Source organism: Danio rerio, chromosome 25, assembly GCF_052040795.2.
Source record: "Danio rerio strain M-AB ecotype USA chromosome 25, GRCz13ab, whole genome shotgun sequence".
NCBI classification, from domain to species: Eukaryota; Metazoa; Chordata; class Actinopteri; order Cypriniformes; family Danionidae; genus Danio; species Danio rerio.
In genome coordinates, this window is record NC_141045.1 from 34,947,104 (window position 1) to 34,966,549 (window position 19,446).

The 19,446-nt window shown below is 35.7% G+C and overlaps 1 protein-coding gene across 39 annotated transcripts in view; it reads right to left on the reverse strand.

The window, feature by feature from the left end:
• atp8b4 (ATPase phospholipid transporting 8B4) overlaps positions 1-19,446 on the reverse strand; it is a 75,381-nt gene that overhangs the window by 44,006 nt on the left and 11,929 nt on the right. For 23 of the 39 annotated variants that reach the window (XR_015526662.1, XR_015526680.1, XR_015526672.1 and 20 more), the window contains exons 3-8: positions 9,379-9,437; positions 6,172-6,285; positions 3,466-3,564; positions 3,299-3,360; positions 3,096-3,168; positions 472-542 (exon numbers count right to left, since the gene is read on the reverse strand). Coding sequence is in view for 1 of the 39 variants with exons in the window: in XM_087312535.1 (XP_087168661.1) it covers positions 472-542; positions 3,096-3,168; positions 3,299-3,360; positions 3,466-3,564; positions 6,172-6,285; positions 9,379-9,437 (478 nt within the window). In the remaining 38 variants the exon portion in view is untranslated. Of the gene's footprint in view, positions 1-471; positions 543-3,095; positions 3,169-3,298; positions 3,361-3,465; positions 3,565-6,171; positions 6,286-9,378; positions 9,438-15,378; positions 15,657-19,446 lie in introns of those variants that run through there. The other 16 variants (XR_015526663.1, XR_015526696.1, XR_015526689.1 and 13 more) reach the window with 1 other exon arrangement.

Here is a 19,446-nt window from a genome sequence, read left to right on the forward strand (position 1 = left end):
CCCATGACTTTATATTCTATACTGGACATTATTTCTGTTAAGTGACAAGAATTTTGTCTAGACAAAGTCAGACCTTACTGTCCTTATTAAACCATTATAAATTAAGGCATGATCAGATTTTATTTTGGTAGAAAAAGTGTAATCTAGAGGCCTTTGCCTTTCATATGAGCCACTTCTGATACCAAATGATCAACCAGAAGTCAAGTTATTATTTGTTGTTCCTAAAACGTGGATAGGTGACAAGACTTTTGTCAGGTAATGTCTATGTTTGTACTAAGTTTGTACATTTCACAATAAAAAAGTGATGTCAAAAACATGTGTAGGCGGAAGCAACAAACTGCAAACTTGATGTTTTTATCACACTAGCTGGCTTTTAGATATCCTTGAGACTAACATGCTGATAGTAACATTTAAGAAGCGTCATTTTAGTTTCACTGGACCTTGTAAAGAATTTGCAGAAAAACAGCTCACCCATCAAGCTCTGCAGTCTCGATATAGCACAGTCCATAGGGCTCACTGCTAGAGAGGAGGAGAAGGTCAGCCTGTCAGAAGAAAAGACAGCGGAGACAATCAAAGACACGCATAAAATCATAAATCATGTGCTGGTTGACTGGACTCAGGATTCTGCACACTGTGGGGATTTCTTCTACTAAGTCTATAGATAATGGCAGCCATATTGGGATTATAACAATCCCAATGCTTGTCAGATGAACTATATGATAAGAAGCTATGAAATTTGGTGGAATGACAGATGAATGACTAAAACTTTCAGATGCCAATTTTGAGATTTCCCTTTTAAACCCTCTGGCGCCACCAACAGTTCAGATTGTATTAAACGTTTCCAGAAATTTCTTTAAAAATATATACATATTAGGGGTTTTTACCTTTTTATTGGATAGGATAGAGAGGTCAGACAGGAATGTGAGTAACCACACTGCAAAAATGCTCTTTTTACTTAGAGTTTTGTCTTGTTTTTAGTGCAAATATCTAAAAAAATATTCAATCAAGAAGCATTTTTTAGACAAGCAAAAAATATTGTCTGCCCTAATTAAGTAAATTTTTCCTTAAAACCAGCTAAATAATTTATTTCTTTTTTTAGACATAAGATTATTTTGCTTACCCCATTGGCAGATTATTTTGCCCCACTTAATTTTGACATATTTTTTCTTTAAAAAAAGACAATATTTTTCTGTATTTGGCTTCACTGTCCTTGGGTTGCTCGTCAATGTATTAAATAACACTAGTACATACAATAAGTAAGTAGGGAGAAAACTTTATTGAAGACAGAATAATGCAGTTCCTCAGCATTGATGTTAACCCATCAGTCTTCGGTAACTTAACCCAAAGTACTGTCTGTGAGACACTACTTTATAACAAAGGATTTGACGCCCTGGAGATTACCCAACTGGTTTGGTTGGGTCACAACTCTTGAGTTCCTGTAAGACGTTCAGTTCAAATCTTTTCAGATGCAGATACTTGTTTGCATATGAAACAAGCCCTACAATCTTATCACTTGTATACAAAATGCTTCTTGACTTTAGATGTTTTAGATATAGAAACAATACAAAAAATTCTAAGAAAAGCAGTGAACTAGGCTATTGGTTTGCATTAATTTCTTGAAACTTTTCAAACAATTGGACAAAAATAAACTTTCTAGTAAGTGAACTAAGGAACTAAGATCCTAAAAATTGCTTAAATTACCCAAATTTTGGTGGGGAAATGTGCAATTTATTTAACCATTTGATTTTTTATTTACAATTATTTTGTTATTTTTAATCTTTGGACACTTATAACTTCAGTAAGTCTTCACTTCAGTAAGTCACACTTCCAACTATATACAGTATATATATATATATATATATATATATATATATATATATATATATATATATATATATATATATATATATATATATATATATATATAGGTAAATTTAGGGACAAAATACATTGTTTTTTCAGATGACCTGAGAAAATTTACCAGCCACATTTTTTACTTGCTATAAAAGTATTTTTTGCAAGAGGCAAGTGATACAGTAACTAACCAAATTTACAACATTTTTACATTTGTTCTATGCTTCTGAAGCATGCAGAATGTATCGCACTTTCATTTTAGACACAATAGTGTTTATGAGAATAAAAATATTAGCAGTAATACACTGCAAAAGTGAACTGAATTCAGCCCTCAAGCCTTTTTCTAAACTGAATAAAAACAGACTATGCGTTATTCATTGTAATTCATAAAAGATTTGTCTGCTATAAATACCTGCCAGAGCGTATTTATAATTACATTTAGTGTTTGTCAAGTGTTAATTTTAGCCTGTGATTATTTTTTAATTGTCTATTATTTATATTATTCATTCATAATTTACCTTCGGCTTAGTCGCTTTTTAATCAGGGGCCACCAACTAATCCAGAATATGTTTTACGCAGCCGATGCCCTTCTACATGCAACCCATTACTGGGAAACACCCATACACTCTAGCATTCACACACACACTCATACACTACGGCCAATTTAGTTCATCCAATTCCCCTATAGAGCATGTCTTTGGACTGTGGGGGTAAACCGGTGCACCTGGGGGAAACCCACGCAAGAACACAGGGAGAACATGCAAACCCCACACAGAAATCCCAACTGACCTAGCCGGGACTCAAACCGTCTTGATGTTAGGCGACAGTGCTAACCATAATCATATATATTATATTATATTATATTATGTTATATTATGTTATATTATATTATATTATATTATATTTTATTATGTTATATTATATTATATTATATTATTTTATATTATATTATTTTATATTATATTATATTATATTATATTATATTATATTATATTATATTATATTATATTATATTATATTTTATCTTATTATATTATATTTTATCTTATTATATTATATTTTATCTTATTATATTATTTTATATTATATTATAGACAGAATATCAATTTTAGTATAAACACAAATGTCCCATATGCAGAAATGTAATATATGTCATTATATTCTCCAATATATATTTATATTTATATATGTTATATTTGATCTGTTTGTTTGTAGTGCATCAACAAGAATTAGATACTTACAGCAACAAACTGATTGTTCTCGAGTTTGATAACATCACCCACTCTTACGTTCATCCATTTCTCATTCTGCAGTCTGAAACAGAGACAAACCATTGTTCATTTCCCCAAACATCTCTTTAAAAGCCTTTACAGTTCAATAATTGCATCTCAGCTGCGATGAATATACAGCGGAAAATGCTGATAGACAGAATGAACGCACTTACTTTCCTTTGATGAGTACCTGAGACTGCCGGGTGTTGACTTGCTGGTCACTTTTATGGCGGAACTAAAATCCAAAAAACAGCACACGTCAGATCATTTCAAGCAGACGGCCATTGTAAATGCAGAATTCAGAGTCGTGAAGAAGAACATGAGAAGAATAGATTCTCACATAATCATCAGTAGCATCCTTGACCGCTGTGATGGCCAGCACCAACACCAAAGGCACAATAGTGGTGAACCACGAAAGAGAGGAGATTTCTGGAATTAACTGGAACACATGATAGAGAACACACAAGTGCATTAGTGACCGCATGTCTGTTCAGAAACGCTGCTTCTGGAAATGTGTCTTCCATAGGGATTCAGAATTCAATTCAATTCAATTCAATTGTTTATTGTCATGTGCAATGTAAGGAAACACGTTTCCCTGTACAATGAGATTCTTACTTTGCTGTCCACAGTGAAGTCATACACACAACATATTATACACGACATACACATAAATACACATATATACACAGAAGTGACTGAAGTATAATTATAAAATGTAATAATTATACAATATCTATGAAAGTAAACAATATATAAAACTGATTTTGGAGTAGTTAAACAGATGTAAACAATGTATAGTGGTTCTTAAATTAGGTCTTTGTTAAATCATTATAAACAATGAACCAAACCAACAAGCTACGATGAGATTCACAACATTAACGACTTTGATTTAAAGTAGGGCTGTGCGATACAACAAAAATATCATATTGCGATAATAATATATAGTGATATAGTTTGAAGCTTCGAACCTTGATTTAAAGTCAGGTTGGGTGATATGACAGAAATTTCATGTTACGATAACATAACGATATATACCGTTATATAGTTCGAAGCATCAAACTTTGATTTGTAGTTGGACTGTGCAATACAACAAAAATCTTATATTACGATAACTATATATATATATATATATATATATATATATATATATATATATATATTGTGATATAGTTTGAAGCTTTGAAAATTGATTGAAAATCAGGCTGGACAATACGACAAAAATCTCATTACGATATATATTGTGATATAGTTTGAAGGCTTCAAACTTTGATTTGAAGTAGGGCTGGAAGATACGACAGAAATCTCATATTACGATAATGACATTTATGGTGACAGTTTGCGGCTTTGAACTTTAATTTGTAGTCGGGCTGGGCGATACAACAAAAATCTCGTTAGGATGACAATATATATCATGACATAGTTTGAGGCTTTAAACTTTGATTTGAGGTAGGGATGGACGATCCAACAAAAATCTCATATCACAATACCGATATATATCGTAATATAGTTTAAGCTTCAAACTTTTATTTAAAGTCGGGCTGGGCGATATGACAAAAATCCCATTTTATGATAACAATATATATTGTGATATAGTTCGAAAGCTTCAAACTTTGATTTGAAGTAGGGCTGGAAGATACGACAGAAATCAAACATTACGATAATTCTATATATAGTGACAGTTTGTAGCTTTAAACTTTGATTTGTAGTCAGGCTGGGCGATACAACAACAATATCGTTACGATGACGATAAATATTATGACATAGTTTGAGGCTCCAAACTTTGATTCGAGGTAGGGATGGACGATCCAAAAAAAATCTCATATCACAATAACGATATATGTCGTGATATAGTTTACGGCTTTGAACTTTGTTTTGTAGTCGGGCTGGGCAATGCAACAAAAATCTCATATTATGATAATGATATATATCGTGACACAGTTTGCGGCTTTGAACTTTGATTTGAAGTCTGGCCGGACGATACAACAAAAATCTCACATTGTGATAATGATATATATCGTGACATAGTTTGCGGCTATGATCTTTGATTTGAAGTCTGGCTGGACGAAACTACAAAAATCTCATATCACGATAATGATATATATATTGTGATTTAGTTTGAGGCTTTAAACTTTGATTTGAAGTAGAGATGGACGATCCGACAAAAATGTCATATTGTGATGACGATATATACCGTGATATAGTTTGAAGCTACGAACTTTGATTTGAACTTGGGTTGGACGAAAATGATATATATCGTGACATAGTTTGAAGCTTCGAACATTGATTTGAAGTCGGGCTGGGCGACACGACAAAAATCTCATATTACGAAAACTATATATTGTGATATAATTTGAGGCTTTGAACTTTGTTTTAAAGTCGGGCTGGACAAAACTACAAAAATGTCATATCACGATAATGATATATATTGCAATATAGTTTGAGGCTTTAAAATTTAATTTGAAGTCGTGCTGGACGATATGAAAAAAATCTCATATCATGATAACGATAAATATATCGTAATATAGTTGAAAGCTTTATACTTTGATTTGAAGTAGAGCTGAGCAATACGACAAAAATCTCATATTACGATGACGATATGTATTGTAATATAGTTTGAAGCGTCAAACTTTGATTTGAAGTCGGGCTGAGCGATACAACAAAAATCTCATATCACGATAATGATATATATCATGATATAGTTTGAGGCTTCAAACTATCTTGTGAAATAGGGCTGTATTACAAAATGTAATCACTGCTTCAACCGTGTTCATGAAATCCTTAATTTAATACGCTTAATTAAATATAATTTGTCCATGAGAATATTGACTTCCACTTTATGGACATTTTTCTAAATATTTACTTTTGGGCTTCACAGAAAAAGATGTCAAACAGCAGTTTCCGCTTTTCCCAGATCTTGATTTTTTTTGTCACCGTTAATAAAGGCGTCTGAAAATCTGGTCATATGTATTTTCTAAAACAGTCCCCATATTAATCTTCAGTGAGCTGCTTTTGTAATTTCATTAGTGACCTGGAAAGGCTGGCAAACCTGCAGTATCAGCAGCACGAGGAAGTAGGCATTCGCAAAACGTTGAAACTGCTCGAATAAGTTAATGGGCAGGAAAGTGAAGACGTTGTATTTTGCAGTCTTGATGCGATTGTCCTGCAAGAAAAATACAGAAAATAAAATCATTAGGTCCATCTCAATCTGCATACTTTTGCACTATTCCACCCCATTTTCTAGAATAAATAGTATAAGTAGTGCATTCACATAGACAATTCTACAAATTATAAAATAGTAAGTGCACTTGAAATGCTCAGATGATGCACTTATTCAGCCAATAAACAGAAGTGTGGAATGTTGGACATGCACTCAATGGGTTGTGGCCAGAAGAGATACAGCTGCGGCCGAAAGTTAACCATATACACACTCATTCACATATGGCCAATTTGGTTTATTCAATTCATATATATCGCATGTCTTTGGACTGTGAGGAGAACGCTAACACAAGGAGAACAGGCAAACTCCACACAGAAATGCCAACTGGCCCAGCCTAGACTTGAATCAGCCACACTCTTGCTGTGAGGCGACAGTGCTAACCACTGAGTAATCCACCCAAGTTAATGATAGCTATTTACATGATTTATTTTTAGATCATATATAAATTATTCATTAATTGTATTTTATTAATGTCTACCACTATCCCAACCCTCAGAGTAATGTAAAAACAGTAATTATATAGAACAGTGGTTCTCAAACTTTTTTCATCAAGTACCACCTCAGAAAAGAATTGTCTCTCCAAGTACCACCAAAATGAGCAGTATTGAAATACAGTAGCGTAGTAGGCCCAGTAAAGCAGCTACAACTCTGCACAGTTAAAAAAAGTGGCAGATTACCTCAGAAATATAGGCTATATGTCATATATGGCACATTATATACATCATTTTTGATAAATTTTGAAATGTGTGTAGCATGTACATGACATATTTCATTTCTCCGCGTACCACTAGAAGGAAGCCTGCGTACCACTAGTGGTACACGTACCACAGTTTGAGAACCACTGATATAGAATATTATTCATATTATTTAATAAATTATCCATTAAATTGTATTTTATAAACACCTACCCCTTACATCAACCCTAACAGTAATGTAAAAATGAATTATTGTTGTACAGTCTCACAAAAACTATGCTATATTGATGTGAGTATCTGCAGCTGTATCCCTTCTAGACTTTAACCACTCAATGCTTGCAGTTTTCCTCATGTTGAGAAAGGGGAGGGGCTACTGGCGAAGGGGCGGGGTTACAGCGTGCTGAGGATGGATTGATTGATTTATTTTGGATTGTGCCAGAAATATTCTGACACATACAGTAAGTCAGTGGTTCTCAAACTGTGGTACGTGTACCACTAGTGGTAGCAGGCTTCTTTCTAGTGGTGCGCGGAGAAATCGCTAGATAATTAAAGTTTAAAAAAAAATTAACACAGTTTTTAACCCTTTAAAATGTATGCTAACATCAATGTGATCAGTATATTGATTTTAATATGATAAACCTTTTATCTAATTTTTAATTTTCTAATGTCTGTTATGTATTTTATTATTTGAAGTTAATCTCCTCCCCATATTTGTAACGGTTGTTGGGGGCGTAACCCCGTATTTTTATATCCCAATGTTGACAGATGTGGTTTAATGACTTGCTTTTCTGACACACAAAGCTTATAACACACTGTAAGCAGATCAAATTTCTAAATTAAATACGTAAATCAAAATCATATATTTCAAGTTTAAATGTTCAGATTTCATATAAAATGAAATGGACCTCATAAATATAGGTTACTTGTGATCATATTCATATATAAAATGTTTTTGAAAAATTATTTGTATAAGTCCTAAATCTACATCAATTTTAAAAAATTTCAAAAACATTTTATATATGAATATGATCACAAATAACCTATATTTATGAGGTCCAAGGAACATTTCCAGGTTTTTATGAATAAGCTACTATATGTTAATACTGTACATTTAAGTACAGCAGTTTTCTTTTTATTTTTAAGAACATTTCTAATTTACTTTTAGAAGCACATTTTAATTTAAACATTATTTATTTATTTTTACCTGTATGCAAAGAGCTGTGTTAATGTTCAAGCTATTTATTAAGTTTAAAGTCGCTGACAATAATACATATTCATAATAATAGAAATTAATCTGCTTCATTTTTGAACAGTGCAGAGCTTTAGCTGCCTAATTAGCCCTTCTACGCTACTGTATTTCAATACTGGTCATTATGGTGGTACTTGGAGAGACTATTTTTTTCTAAGGTGGTACTTGGTGAAAAAAGTTTGAGAACCAGTGCAGTAAGTGATTATGCTGCCACCTTATGTTGAATATGGTTGTTTTTATGATAAGTGCTATTTGGTAGTTTGGTAATTAATTTTATTAAACTGGCGACCGTTAAATGTCTTCAGAAAAACGATTTGCGTTTCTGTTTATAAAAAAATCGACACTACACAGTTGAGTTATAAGTAATAAGTGTATAGTGTGTAAGTGTATATGGTGTCATTTGGGACACAACAATTATAATTTGACCAAAAAATGGATGTTTCTCTTGCACAATTTTGTACAAGTTAAATTGGTCAAATTGCTTAATAGGTACACTGATTTGTGCTCATTTTTGTCAATAATATTGATCATAAAATGAATTATAATACCACATAGAATTTTAAGACCACATGGGAAACCTAGGCTGCTGTTGGAAGTGGTGTTAGTGAAGCCAGCAGGGGGCACTCAACTTGTGGTCTGTGTGAGTCCTAATGCCCCAGTAAAAGTGAAGGGGACACTATACTGTCAGTGAGCGCCGTCTTTTAGATGAGACGTTAAATCGAGGTCCTGACTCTCTGTGGTCATTAAAAATCTCATGGCACCTCTCGTAAAGAGTAGACGTGTAACCTCGGTGTCCTGGCTAAATTCCCTCCATCTCCTCTTACTAATCATGGCCTTCCAATCAAATCCATCCACTGAATTGGCTGTATAACAGTCTCTCCACTCCACCAATAGCCGGTGTGTGGTGAGCGCACTGGCGGCGTTGTCCTGTGATTGCTGTCGCATCATCCAAGTGGATGCGTCACACCGGTGGTGGTGTGGAGAGACCCCACTCATGATTGTAAAGCACTTTGGGTGTATGGTCATACACAATAAATGAGCTTTATAAATCCACACATTACATTACATAATAAAATACATTTAGAGACTCACAGCATAACTGAATCTCTCGTTGTAGTCCCGATCGTTGGCTCGAACATGACGTTCTTCCTCTAGAGCAGAACAGAAATATTTTAGACAAGTTTAGATTACTAAGCCACTGCAAAAAAATAAATAAATAAATAAAAATCTCAGGCATTAATGTAAGCGTACATTCACACTGAAATCGGCGAGAGCGTCAAAGTAGCTTGAAGTCATTCATTTTCAATGAGGGCCGGCGGCGATAAGTGGCGAGGAGCAGCGCGTCTTCGCCTGTGTGGCCATCGAGGAGAGTTGAAATCAAGTTAACTTTATGGTAATGAGCTATGATGCACTTCCACGGCAAGCAATCAGAATGAAAAAGTCCACCGCTTGAGAGGAGTTCAGAGAACACAGACCTGTGAACTTTGGTTTCGACCACAGTTGTTCCCGAAGGTTTGATTATTGCGGTCGCCGGATTACAATTGTTTACAATGTTTTCTTACAGGAACATGCATTAAATAAGTTACTAATGTGCATTAATGTTATATATTTATTTATCTTTAAAAAAAGCAGGAAACTCATGCGACAATACAAAACAGTATTGCTGCTTCAGGATATTTCAGACATATGGACACATTGGATAATTAAGTGGAACAAAGCCACACGACTCTCCACTTGATCTTCCATTGTTAAATGAATTTGATAAGAAGTGCGCAACATTTTCACTCTAGAAAGCATGTTTTATGCAGGAATGTAACTGATATGCTGCAACGGCCCCTTTAAATACGAGATCAATGTAGCGAATTTTGACGCTCTCGCCACTGGAGCTGAAGGCAGACAGCGTTGTCGCCAGGGCGGCCTGAGCGACCTTGGACGCTCTCACCACTTTCAGTGTGAACGCACAGTAACTATACTTATGTACAGATATACAGTTAACAGATATACTCAAGTATATATTATTATGTATATTTTTATTAATAATTAGTTTTTGTAACATAAAAACATTTGTAAATTCTTTTTTTAAAGGATTTTCAAATAGTACAGACAACAAAGACAATCAGACAAACAAACAAACCATCCCCAAGCGCTTCAAATTAAATAAAAATGTACAAAGGTAAGTTTAAAAAATTTTTAATAATAATAATGAATGTTAAAAAAAATTAAATAATCAAAACAAAACAGAAGAAGCCAGAACTCTCCTAAAATAAAAATTTCAGAGTTTATGTAGAAAGGATTGGAGAGGTTCCCAAAGTCTCCTGAATTTGTCATGTTTGTGGTTGAGGTCATAAGTAAATTTTTCCAAAGGAAGAAAGACTGCCAACTGAGAAATCCACATGAAAATAGTTGAAATTTAAGAAGTAGACCATTTTAATAATATACATTTCTTAGCCAGATATGATAGAGTTGTAAAAAGAGGTTTAAGCTCAAAAAGGTCTTCAGGAATGTCATTCAACAAAAAAAAAGTGAGGGGGAGAAAATAAAACGTTTTCCAATTATCTCCTGGATAGCAGAATAACCCCTCTCCAAAAGCGTTGGATGTGAAAATACATGAAAAAATGTGCCCTTACAATTTTAGCACTTAAAACAGAGATCGGGTAAGACGACTTTTTAAACATTTAAAAGAAAAAATTGAACAAAAATGTAAATAGAAAAATGAGAATATATTAAAAAGCAAATGAAAACTAGTGGTAAAAACTGCAACAGTATCGTGAAGATGTATATCAATGCCAACTAAACACTAATGTTAGGAGAAAGTTCTGTTCGCTGGGAGTAATTTCCTAAACAAAATATGGCTATACAAAACAAAACAAGCTATCCTAAATTTAAGTGATGTACAAATTATTACAAATATTAGTTACCAATTTTTTTTTTTACAAAAGACAATCTCCTCAAAAGTTAAATTCACAGTAATGCACTTTAAAAAACATAAGCAGTTTAAGAATTACAAAATATTCTTTGCTTTTTTCATATGTAAAGAAATATATTGCGAAAATAGTAGTGAAGGAGAATTTTATTCTCAAGAATATTTTCCCACAGTAAATAATGGACATGAATTCATCCATTACGAGACTTTAAATGATCTTTCTCATTTTCAGGAGCTGAGTGCAGAGCCATAAATGAGCTAAAAGCCACAAACAGTGGCGTCTGGAAAGTGATGTCTGTGAAATCATCAGTGAACATCACTCCGCAAATGAAGGAAGTAAAAATAGAAAGGCTGTAAGGTGAGAACATTCATTGATTGAAACCAAACGTCTTCTGGAAGAACAACTTTCCACAGACTGATATGGACTAAACATTACATTACAATATGTTCTGGTATTTATAGCAATAACAGTATTACTGATAATAATTCATATGTGTCCAATGAAAGGTCTGTATTTTTGGAGAAAAGCATTCATTTTCATTTTTATTCAAACCCGCTCCTGGTTGCCCGCTCTCCTGCAAAGCTCAACCATGTTTAAACACACTGATGAAGCTAATCAAGCTTTTCAGCATCAAATAAAGGAAGATGTGGTGAAGCAAGAAATAAAAGAAACAGAAAATAAAATGTGCAATTTCTGTTTCATTCATACAGGACACTAGAGGGCACCCTTACGCAAAATCTCCACATACATCTTTCTGAGGAAAAGACGTTAGCTATCACTGAAAGAGTATAAAGATAATAAAAATGGATAAATGGGTGAAACATGAAGATATTATTTGTGTTCTTCAAGTCATCCTGGGTGTATCAAGTAAATTTATAATCCTATCCTAACTGACCTAGCCTTTATTCCTGTATTGAATACTATAAAATATATTCATCCTTCTTCATGTTGTGATATTAAATCACCTCTGGTCACAAAAATGAGATGTTATAAACACTCGACTGATGGTATGAAGTGAGTTTAGAGTGAAAGTAAGTCAGTAAGTCAAACACATAATCTATTAAAGACGTAGCCTACTATTGTAATTAATAACTCATTGAATACCTTGAGCATACATGGAAATGTCATTTATTTTTAATTCATACTGGACACTAGAGGTCACCCTTGCGCAAAATCTCCACATACGTGTTTCTAAAGGAAAGATGTTAGCCGCAGTCATCTATCACGGCAGGACAGCAAAGAAAATAAAGATGCTTGAAACTAATAAATGGATCAAACACGAGGACAATACACAAACATTTGTGGCAATACATGGATTATTTGTGTTCTTTAAACCATTCTAGGCATTTCATAAGCATATTTATAATGAGACGCTAATTGATTTAGCCTTTATCACTGTATTGAAAACTATTAAATATAGGCGTTCTTCTTCATGCTGTGATATTAAATCACACCTGGTCAGAAAAATTAGGTATTTCAACCACTCGACTTTTGAAATAAAGTGAAAGCATGTCAGTAAACCTCTTTTTAAACAGGCTCAAACACGGAAACTATTGAACACGTAGTCGAGTACTGTTATAATAATAAATCATTGCATAACTCGATCATACATTAAAGTGTTATTTCTTTTTCATTCATACTAAACACAAGAGGGCACACTCGTGCACAAACCTCGAGATACATGTTTCTGAAGAAAAGATGTCAGCTACGGCAAAGAGCATAGAATCACCAAGGCTGCGTCCGAAACCGCCTACTACTCAGTAGGTACTGCATTTAAATTTAAACGTGCTACTCGTTTAGTAGCATGTTAAGTACGTTATTTACAGTATGAATGTAAAAAGTATGAATGGAATTCGGACGTACTACATCCGCCATTTTGTCATGGTCACGTGACTTACCTGTGTCAGTTCCGTCGCCTCACTTCCATTTATGAATTCTCTCACGGGGCATTATGGGATGGCGCAGCGTGCATGGGATGCACACTTCAGAATCTGGTCGGAAGTAGTAAGTCATCCGGGTACTTCTCGCCTACTGATTTTCGAATTCTATGAATTCGGACATACTACTCGGCTCGTATACTGATTTTAGCGTACTATATAGTATGGAAGTATGCGGTTTCGGACGCAGCCCAAGAGGCGACACTTTAGTGCGTTTTGGGACACACAGCTACTAGATGCCGTGGCGGCCATTTTTGAATGAAAACTCCAATAGAACAACAGCGTATCATAAGTCTGTAAAATAAACAATTAAAAGTGCTGATGATGGTGAGAGTAAGCGTTGTATTGTCGTCTTTCAGGTTGTATCTCAGTTGTAATGCGCTTTTTAAATAAATAAATAAAAAACAAACCAGCTGCTTGTCATCATGACAGCAATAAGATCCAATAGAGAGCTGATCGCTTTCACTCCAAAATGGCGGAATCGCGGGGCTGTTGCTGGGTGCTGCTGTTGCAATGGAACTTTCTATCAGTGTTGCCAACTTAGCGGCTTTGTTGCTACTTTTAGCGACTTTTCAGACCCCCTAGCAACAAATTTTCAAAAAAGCGACTAGCGACAAATCTAGCAACTTTTTTATGTGTTACTGAAGATTTTTATAGACGGTCATTTGTCCATAAGGTACCGTCCCTACTCTTCTCAACGAGCTGCGGGTGATGCTGCCGGCCACTCCCCCGGCCTTAGAGCACTGAAAAGCACCCCAATCCTCACACAGCAGCCTCTCCCACCTGCAGCCTGACAGCAGAACACCCCTCTGCATATCGATGGCAAATGATTTAGCACCTGCAGCAGTGTGAGGTATTTCTCTTGTAAAGTTTAACCGATCTGCTTCTCCTTCATTTTAACAATTTGATTTGACCGTATATTCTTTTCTTCTTCACAATCACAGATATTTTAGTGACAGTTTCAGAACTGGTCTGAGTTTATAACGTCTGAGAGACTACTGCAAATTCCCAACACATCTATACTGATATACTGTGTTCAAACAGCAATAACTTTAGTTAAATTGACATGCTTACATAAAGCGTAGTGCAAATATAATAACCCCTTTATTGACCATAGGCTGTTAAACAAACAGAAATGGTAGAACGTGATGACGTTAGTAATATGAAATTAACGTATGACGTAATCTAGTGGCTTTTAGTGACTTTTTGGACAGATCTTGGCGCCTTTTCGTAGAAAATAGTTGGCAACAGTGCGTTCTATTGAGTGTCGCCTCTTGGTTATTCTAAGCTCTTTGGCTACTGTCAGCTATCAGGACAGCAAAAAAAAACAAAAAAACAAAGATGCTAGAAACTGATAAATGGATCAAACACGCTGACAATACACAAACATTTGTGGCAATATATGCATTACCTGTGTTCTTTAAACCATTCTAGGTATTTTATAAACAATTTATAATGCAATGCTAATTAACCAAGCCTACATCACTGTATTGAAAACGACAGGTGTTGTTCTTTCAGTATTTCGAATACTCAACTTATGGTATAAAGTGAAAGTGAAACTATGTCAGTGAAACTCTTTGTAAACAGGTTCAAATTCACAAACTATCGAACATGTAGACTACTACTTTAATAATAATAATAATTGTTATTTCTTTTTCATCCATACTGAACACTAGATGGCATCCTCGCGCAAAATCTGCACACCGTACATGTCTCTGAAGAAAAGGCGTTAGCTAATTCATCGAACGCGCTACTGTAATAACTCACTGCGCAAACCAATTAAAGGTTTTAGCATTAATATTATTATGATTTTTTTTTTTACCGTCGAAAGATTTTTTTTTGCAGTATATAGCGAGTTTTAAAATATCCCTGTTGACCTTCGTGTACAAAAAGGTGCAACTTTAGTATTTTTTCCAGTCTCATTTACTTCCATTAATTTTTAGCCGTTAAAAATCACTCGTTATGCTGATTGATGTTGCAAACTGATATATTCTAATTATGTTATTCGACTTTCTTATAGTCATGAACACATTTGTTTGTAGAGGGAGTTGTTTGACCGTTTTCTGCCGTTTATTATTTATTAATCATTTCAACGTCAGAATCAGTTCTAAAACAATCGCAAAAAACGAGCGCATTTCTGCATTGCAGATTAAGGTCAATACCGCAGATGTAATCAAGTATATTCCAGCTAAAGCCTATGTATCCTCTGTACAGCCCATCTTCAGCACTACCTTGTCCGGGTGATACTGAGCGCAGGTTCCAACCTCCTCTCCATGGTATTAACATCCACAGCCATCGCGGCGCCATTGCCTGTTTGCAATGTCATTCTTCAAGATGCACAAACAACCATTCAGATGGCTAACTCTGGCTAACGCTACAGTGTAGTTAGCAAGACAGTCAATCCATGAAGTGTCTGTTTTCTTTCTGTAGTTAGCAGAATGTAGTAGATATTGCCTACACTTGTCTGTGAACGTAAGAGATTGAGATGTGCTTCCTTCAGTCCAACCTCAGGAATTTTCATGGCCTGCGGGGCTTATATGTAGAGTATTAGCATGAAGCTAGACCTAATCATTTACCAGCTCTTCACTGAGGAGTCGGTGAAGCGTCTGGCATTATTAACACAGCTCCTCCCTCTGGAAAAGCCCAGAGGAATAGTTTATTGCTGTGAAGTTGCACTTTAATTTGCTGGGTTAATTAAAATGTTTTCATTTTAAAAGGAATGAACAGTTCTGTTGGGAAGTGTCGTTTAAAAGAGATTTAGGCAAATCAGTGTATACTAACAGGATTCAATATACTGAGCATAGTAATTCATTTTATGTGGAGTTATTAGTACTTAGTACTTAACTAATTAACACACAATGTATTTACTATGCTTATTTGGCAATATATTCACTCACCGGCCACTTTATTAGGTACACCTGTCCAACTGCTCGTTAACACAACTGTCTAATCAGCCAATCACATTGCAGCAGCTCAATGCATTTAGCCATGTAGACATGGTCAAGATGATCTGCTGCTGTTCAAACCAAGCATCAGAATGGGGAAGAAAGGTGAGTTAAGTGACTTTGATTGTGGCATGGTTGTTGGTGCCAGACGGGCTGGTCTGAGTATTTCAGAAACTGCTGATCTACTGGGATTTTCATGCACAACCTTCTCTAGGGTTTACAGAGAGGGTTTAAAGAGAAAATATCCAGTGAGCAGCAGTTCTGTGGGCCCAACTGCCTTGTTGATGCCAGAGGACAATGGCAAACACCCATACACACACTCCTTCACACACACACTCATACACTACGGTCAATTTAGTTTATTTAATTCACATATAGTGCATGTCTTTGGACTGTGGGGGAAACCGGATCACCCGGAGGAAACCCACGCCAGCAAGAACATGCAAACTCCATACAGAAATGCCAACTGGCCCAGCCGGGACTCAAACCAGAGACCTTCTTGCTGTGAGGTGACAGTGCTAACCACTGAGCCACTGTGCTGCCCCTCAAACATGTTCATGTTCCCTCAAAATCTTTTTTATTTTCTGAAATGCTTTGTGCTAATTATAGGACTGGTGTGATATCCTGTTTAACACTACAAACCTGTCAGTAGAGCTTTCGAAATAATGCATATATATTCACATGGTAGGCAGCGGGCAGGACTTGAACTTATATTTACATTGAGGAAACACTGAGAAAGATGATGAAACATGGAGCAATGCAGAAGTGCAGAGTTAGACGTGTCCCAAACAAGTCAAGAGAAAGAGAAACTTGCAGAAGAGTTCCAGTTTGCAGTTCCTTAAAAACGTGTCACAACTAATTCAGTCAAATTAATTTTTATTTAATTAAAATTTCATCGAATATGGTTTCCTCCAGGTGCTCCGATTTACCCCACAGTCCAAAGACATGCGCTATAGGTGAATTGGAACGCGCTACTGTAATAATAACTCACTGCGCAAACCATTCATTCATTCATTTTCTTGTCGGCTTAGTCCCTTTATTAATCCGGGGTCGCCACAGTGGAATGAACCGCCAACTTATCCAGCACATTTTTTTACGCAGCCCTTCCAGCCGCAACCCATCTCTGGGAAACATCCACACACACATTCACACACACACACTCATACACTACGGACAATTTCGCCTACCCTATTCACCTGTACCGCATGTCTTTGGACTGTGGGGAAAACCGGAGCATCCAGAGGAAACCCACACGAACGCAGGGAAAACATGCAAACTCCACACAGAAACGCCAACTGAGCCGAGGCTCGAACCAGCGACCCAGCAAGCTTCTTCCTGTGAGGCGACAGCACTACCTACTGCGCCACTGCAAATATTATTCATTTAAATTATTAACCATTTGTTTTTATCGAATATGCAATGTTTTGTCTTAAATTAAATTTAAATTGTTGGCGTGGGTTTCCTCCGGGTGCTCCGGTTTCCCCCACAGTCCAAACACATATGCTATTGGTGAATTGGATGAACTAAATTGCTCGTAGTGTATGAGTGTGTGTATGGGTGTTTGCAAGTACTGGGATGCAGCTGGAAGGGCATTTGCTGCGTAAAACATATGCCGTGAATAGTTGACGGTTCATTCCGCTGTGGAAACTTCTGAAATAGAACCGAATGAAAATGTTTGAATTCATATGAATGTTAAATTTTCTAATGTAAAACATCAAGAACCTAAAGCCAAAGACTTATCTTGTCTACATTCTGCTAAAGGAGCTAAGCATAAGTAAAACCTCATTCTGAAACTACATTATAAGTTTGGATTTTTTACAGTTTTTGTCATGAAATGATGTAGAAACTATAAAAAACACATGAGTGCAGTAGGAAACATCCTCATGTTGTGCTTGTGATATAGGTTTTATGTTGATCAGCTTGTAGACTCTCTAAAATGTGGCGGTCCTTCTATGTTGAGCCAACCCTCCCGCCACCCCGGTCTTCAAGTCACGAATTACCCTCATATTTTTATAGTATCCTCTTATATGTTAGTGTGTAACTCAATAGCTGAACTCTGAACTCGCAAGATAGTGGATCTATTGTTCTACCGCAGGAAGATTTACTGTACAACATGGCTGATGTCCTTTGTGTTGCTTGTGATGTGAAACATTAATCGTTACAATATAATCTATCTGAATCGATGGGAATTCGGGGATCTGGGCTTGGCTCCAGTTTATATTTTGCTGAGGGTCACATTATATGCCGGCCTGAACAAGTTGTGTGGAGTTGTATTGCACCGCAGTCGCATCATACACTCCAGACTGTCCTCAAGTACAGCTAAATGTCACAATCGCAGCCAGTCTTGCAGAACAGGAAATTTAACTACCCAAGACTGACCAAATGACTGAGTCTCTAGATGAAATTCCACACGTTTGAGTTTGTGACATGAGCAATTGTCAAACTGGTGGGGGGAAAATCCTGTAACATCAAAAGGAGTACATGTACTGTGAATATGTTCTTTTGAGTGGACCAAATTTTAACTTTCGAGTGGACCAATATGAAACACCTAGCAACCAGCCAGAATTTTTTATAAACTTTATAGCAACCCACACTGTAATAAGGGCGATGCAGTGGCGCAGAAAGTAGTGCTGTCGCCTAAAAGCAAGAGTTTCTGTGTGGAGTTTGCATGTTCTCCTTATGTTCGCGTGGGTTTCATTCGGTTGCTCCGGTTTCCCCAACAGTCCAAAGACATGCGGTACAGGTGAATAGGTAGGCAGGTAGGCTAAATTAAATTTAAAATGTGCTGGATAAGTTGGCGGTTCATTCCGCTGTGGCAACCCCGGATTAATAAAGGGACTAAGCCGACAAGAAATGAATCTTGAGGCTTGTAATTTTCATTAAAAAAATGATGCAGTCATTAAAAATAATGTGTATATTTTCTTTAAAAATGAATATTGTGGATTTATTATAAAATAAAGAGAAGAATTTGCTAATAAAATCAAGAGATGAATTTGACTTATTTTATTTTTTAAGCAAACCAGTGCAACTATTAGGCTGAATTTGAGCAAATAATTAAGCTAATAAAATTGAGGAAAGACTGCTTCACGTTTTTTTTTAAGAAAGTTCACTCAATAACACGGATTTGATTGAGATGTTTGCATTTGAATCTCAACAACGGCAGTGATCAGACGACATTTTGAAGGAGCAGATCAACAGTGAGCATGTTAAGAGGTAAGCATAGACAGTTTAGTATTTTTATTGTATTAAATAAGCTCTTTCACATGCTGTTCAAGCTTGTTCAGGAACCTAGTTTTTGCCATACGATGTATATAGCGATACACAGGTATTTTTAACCACCCATTGCTATTTGAA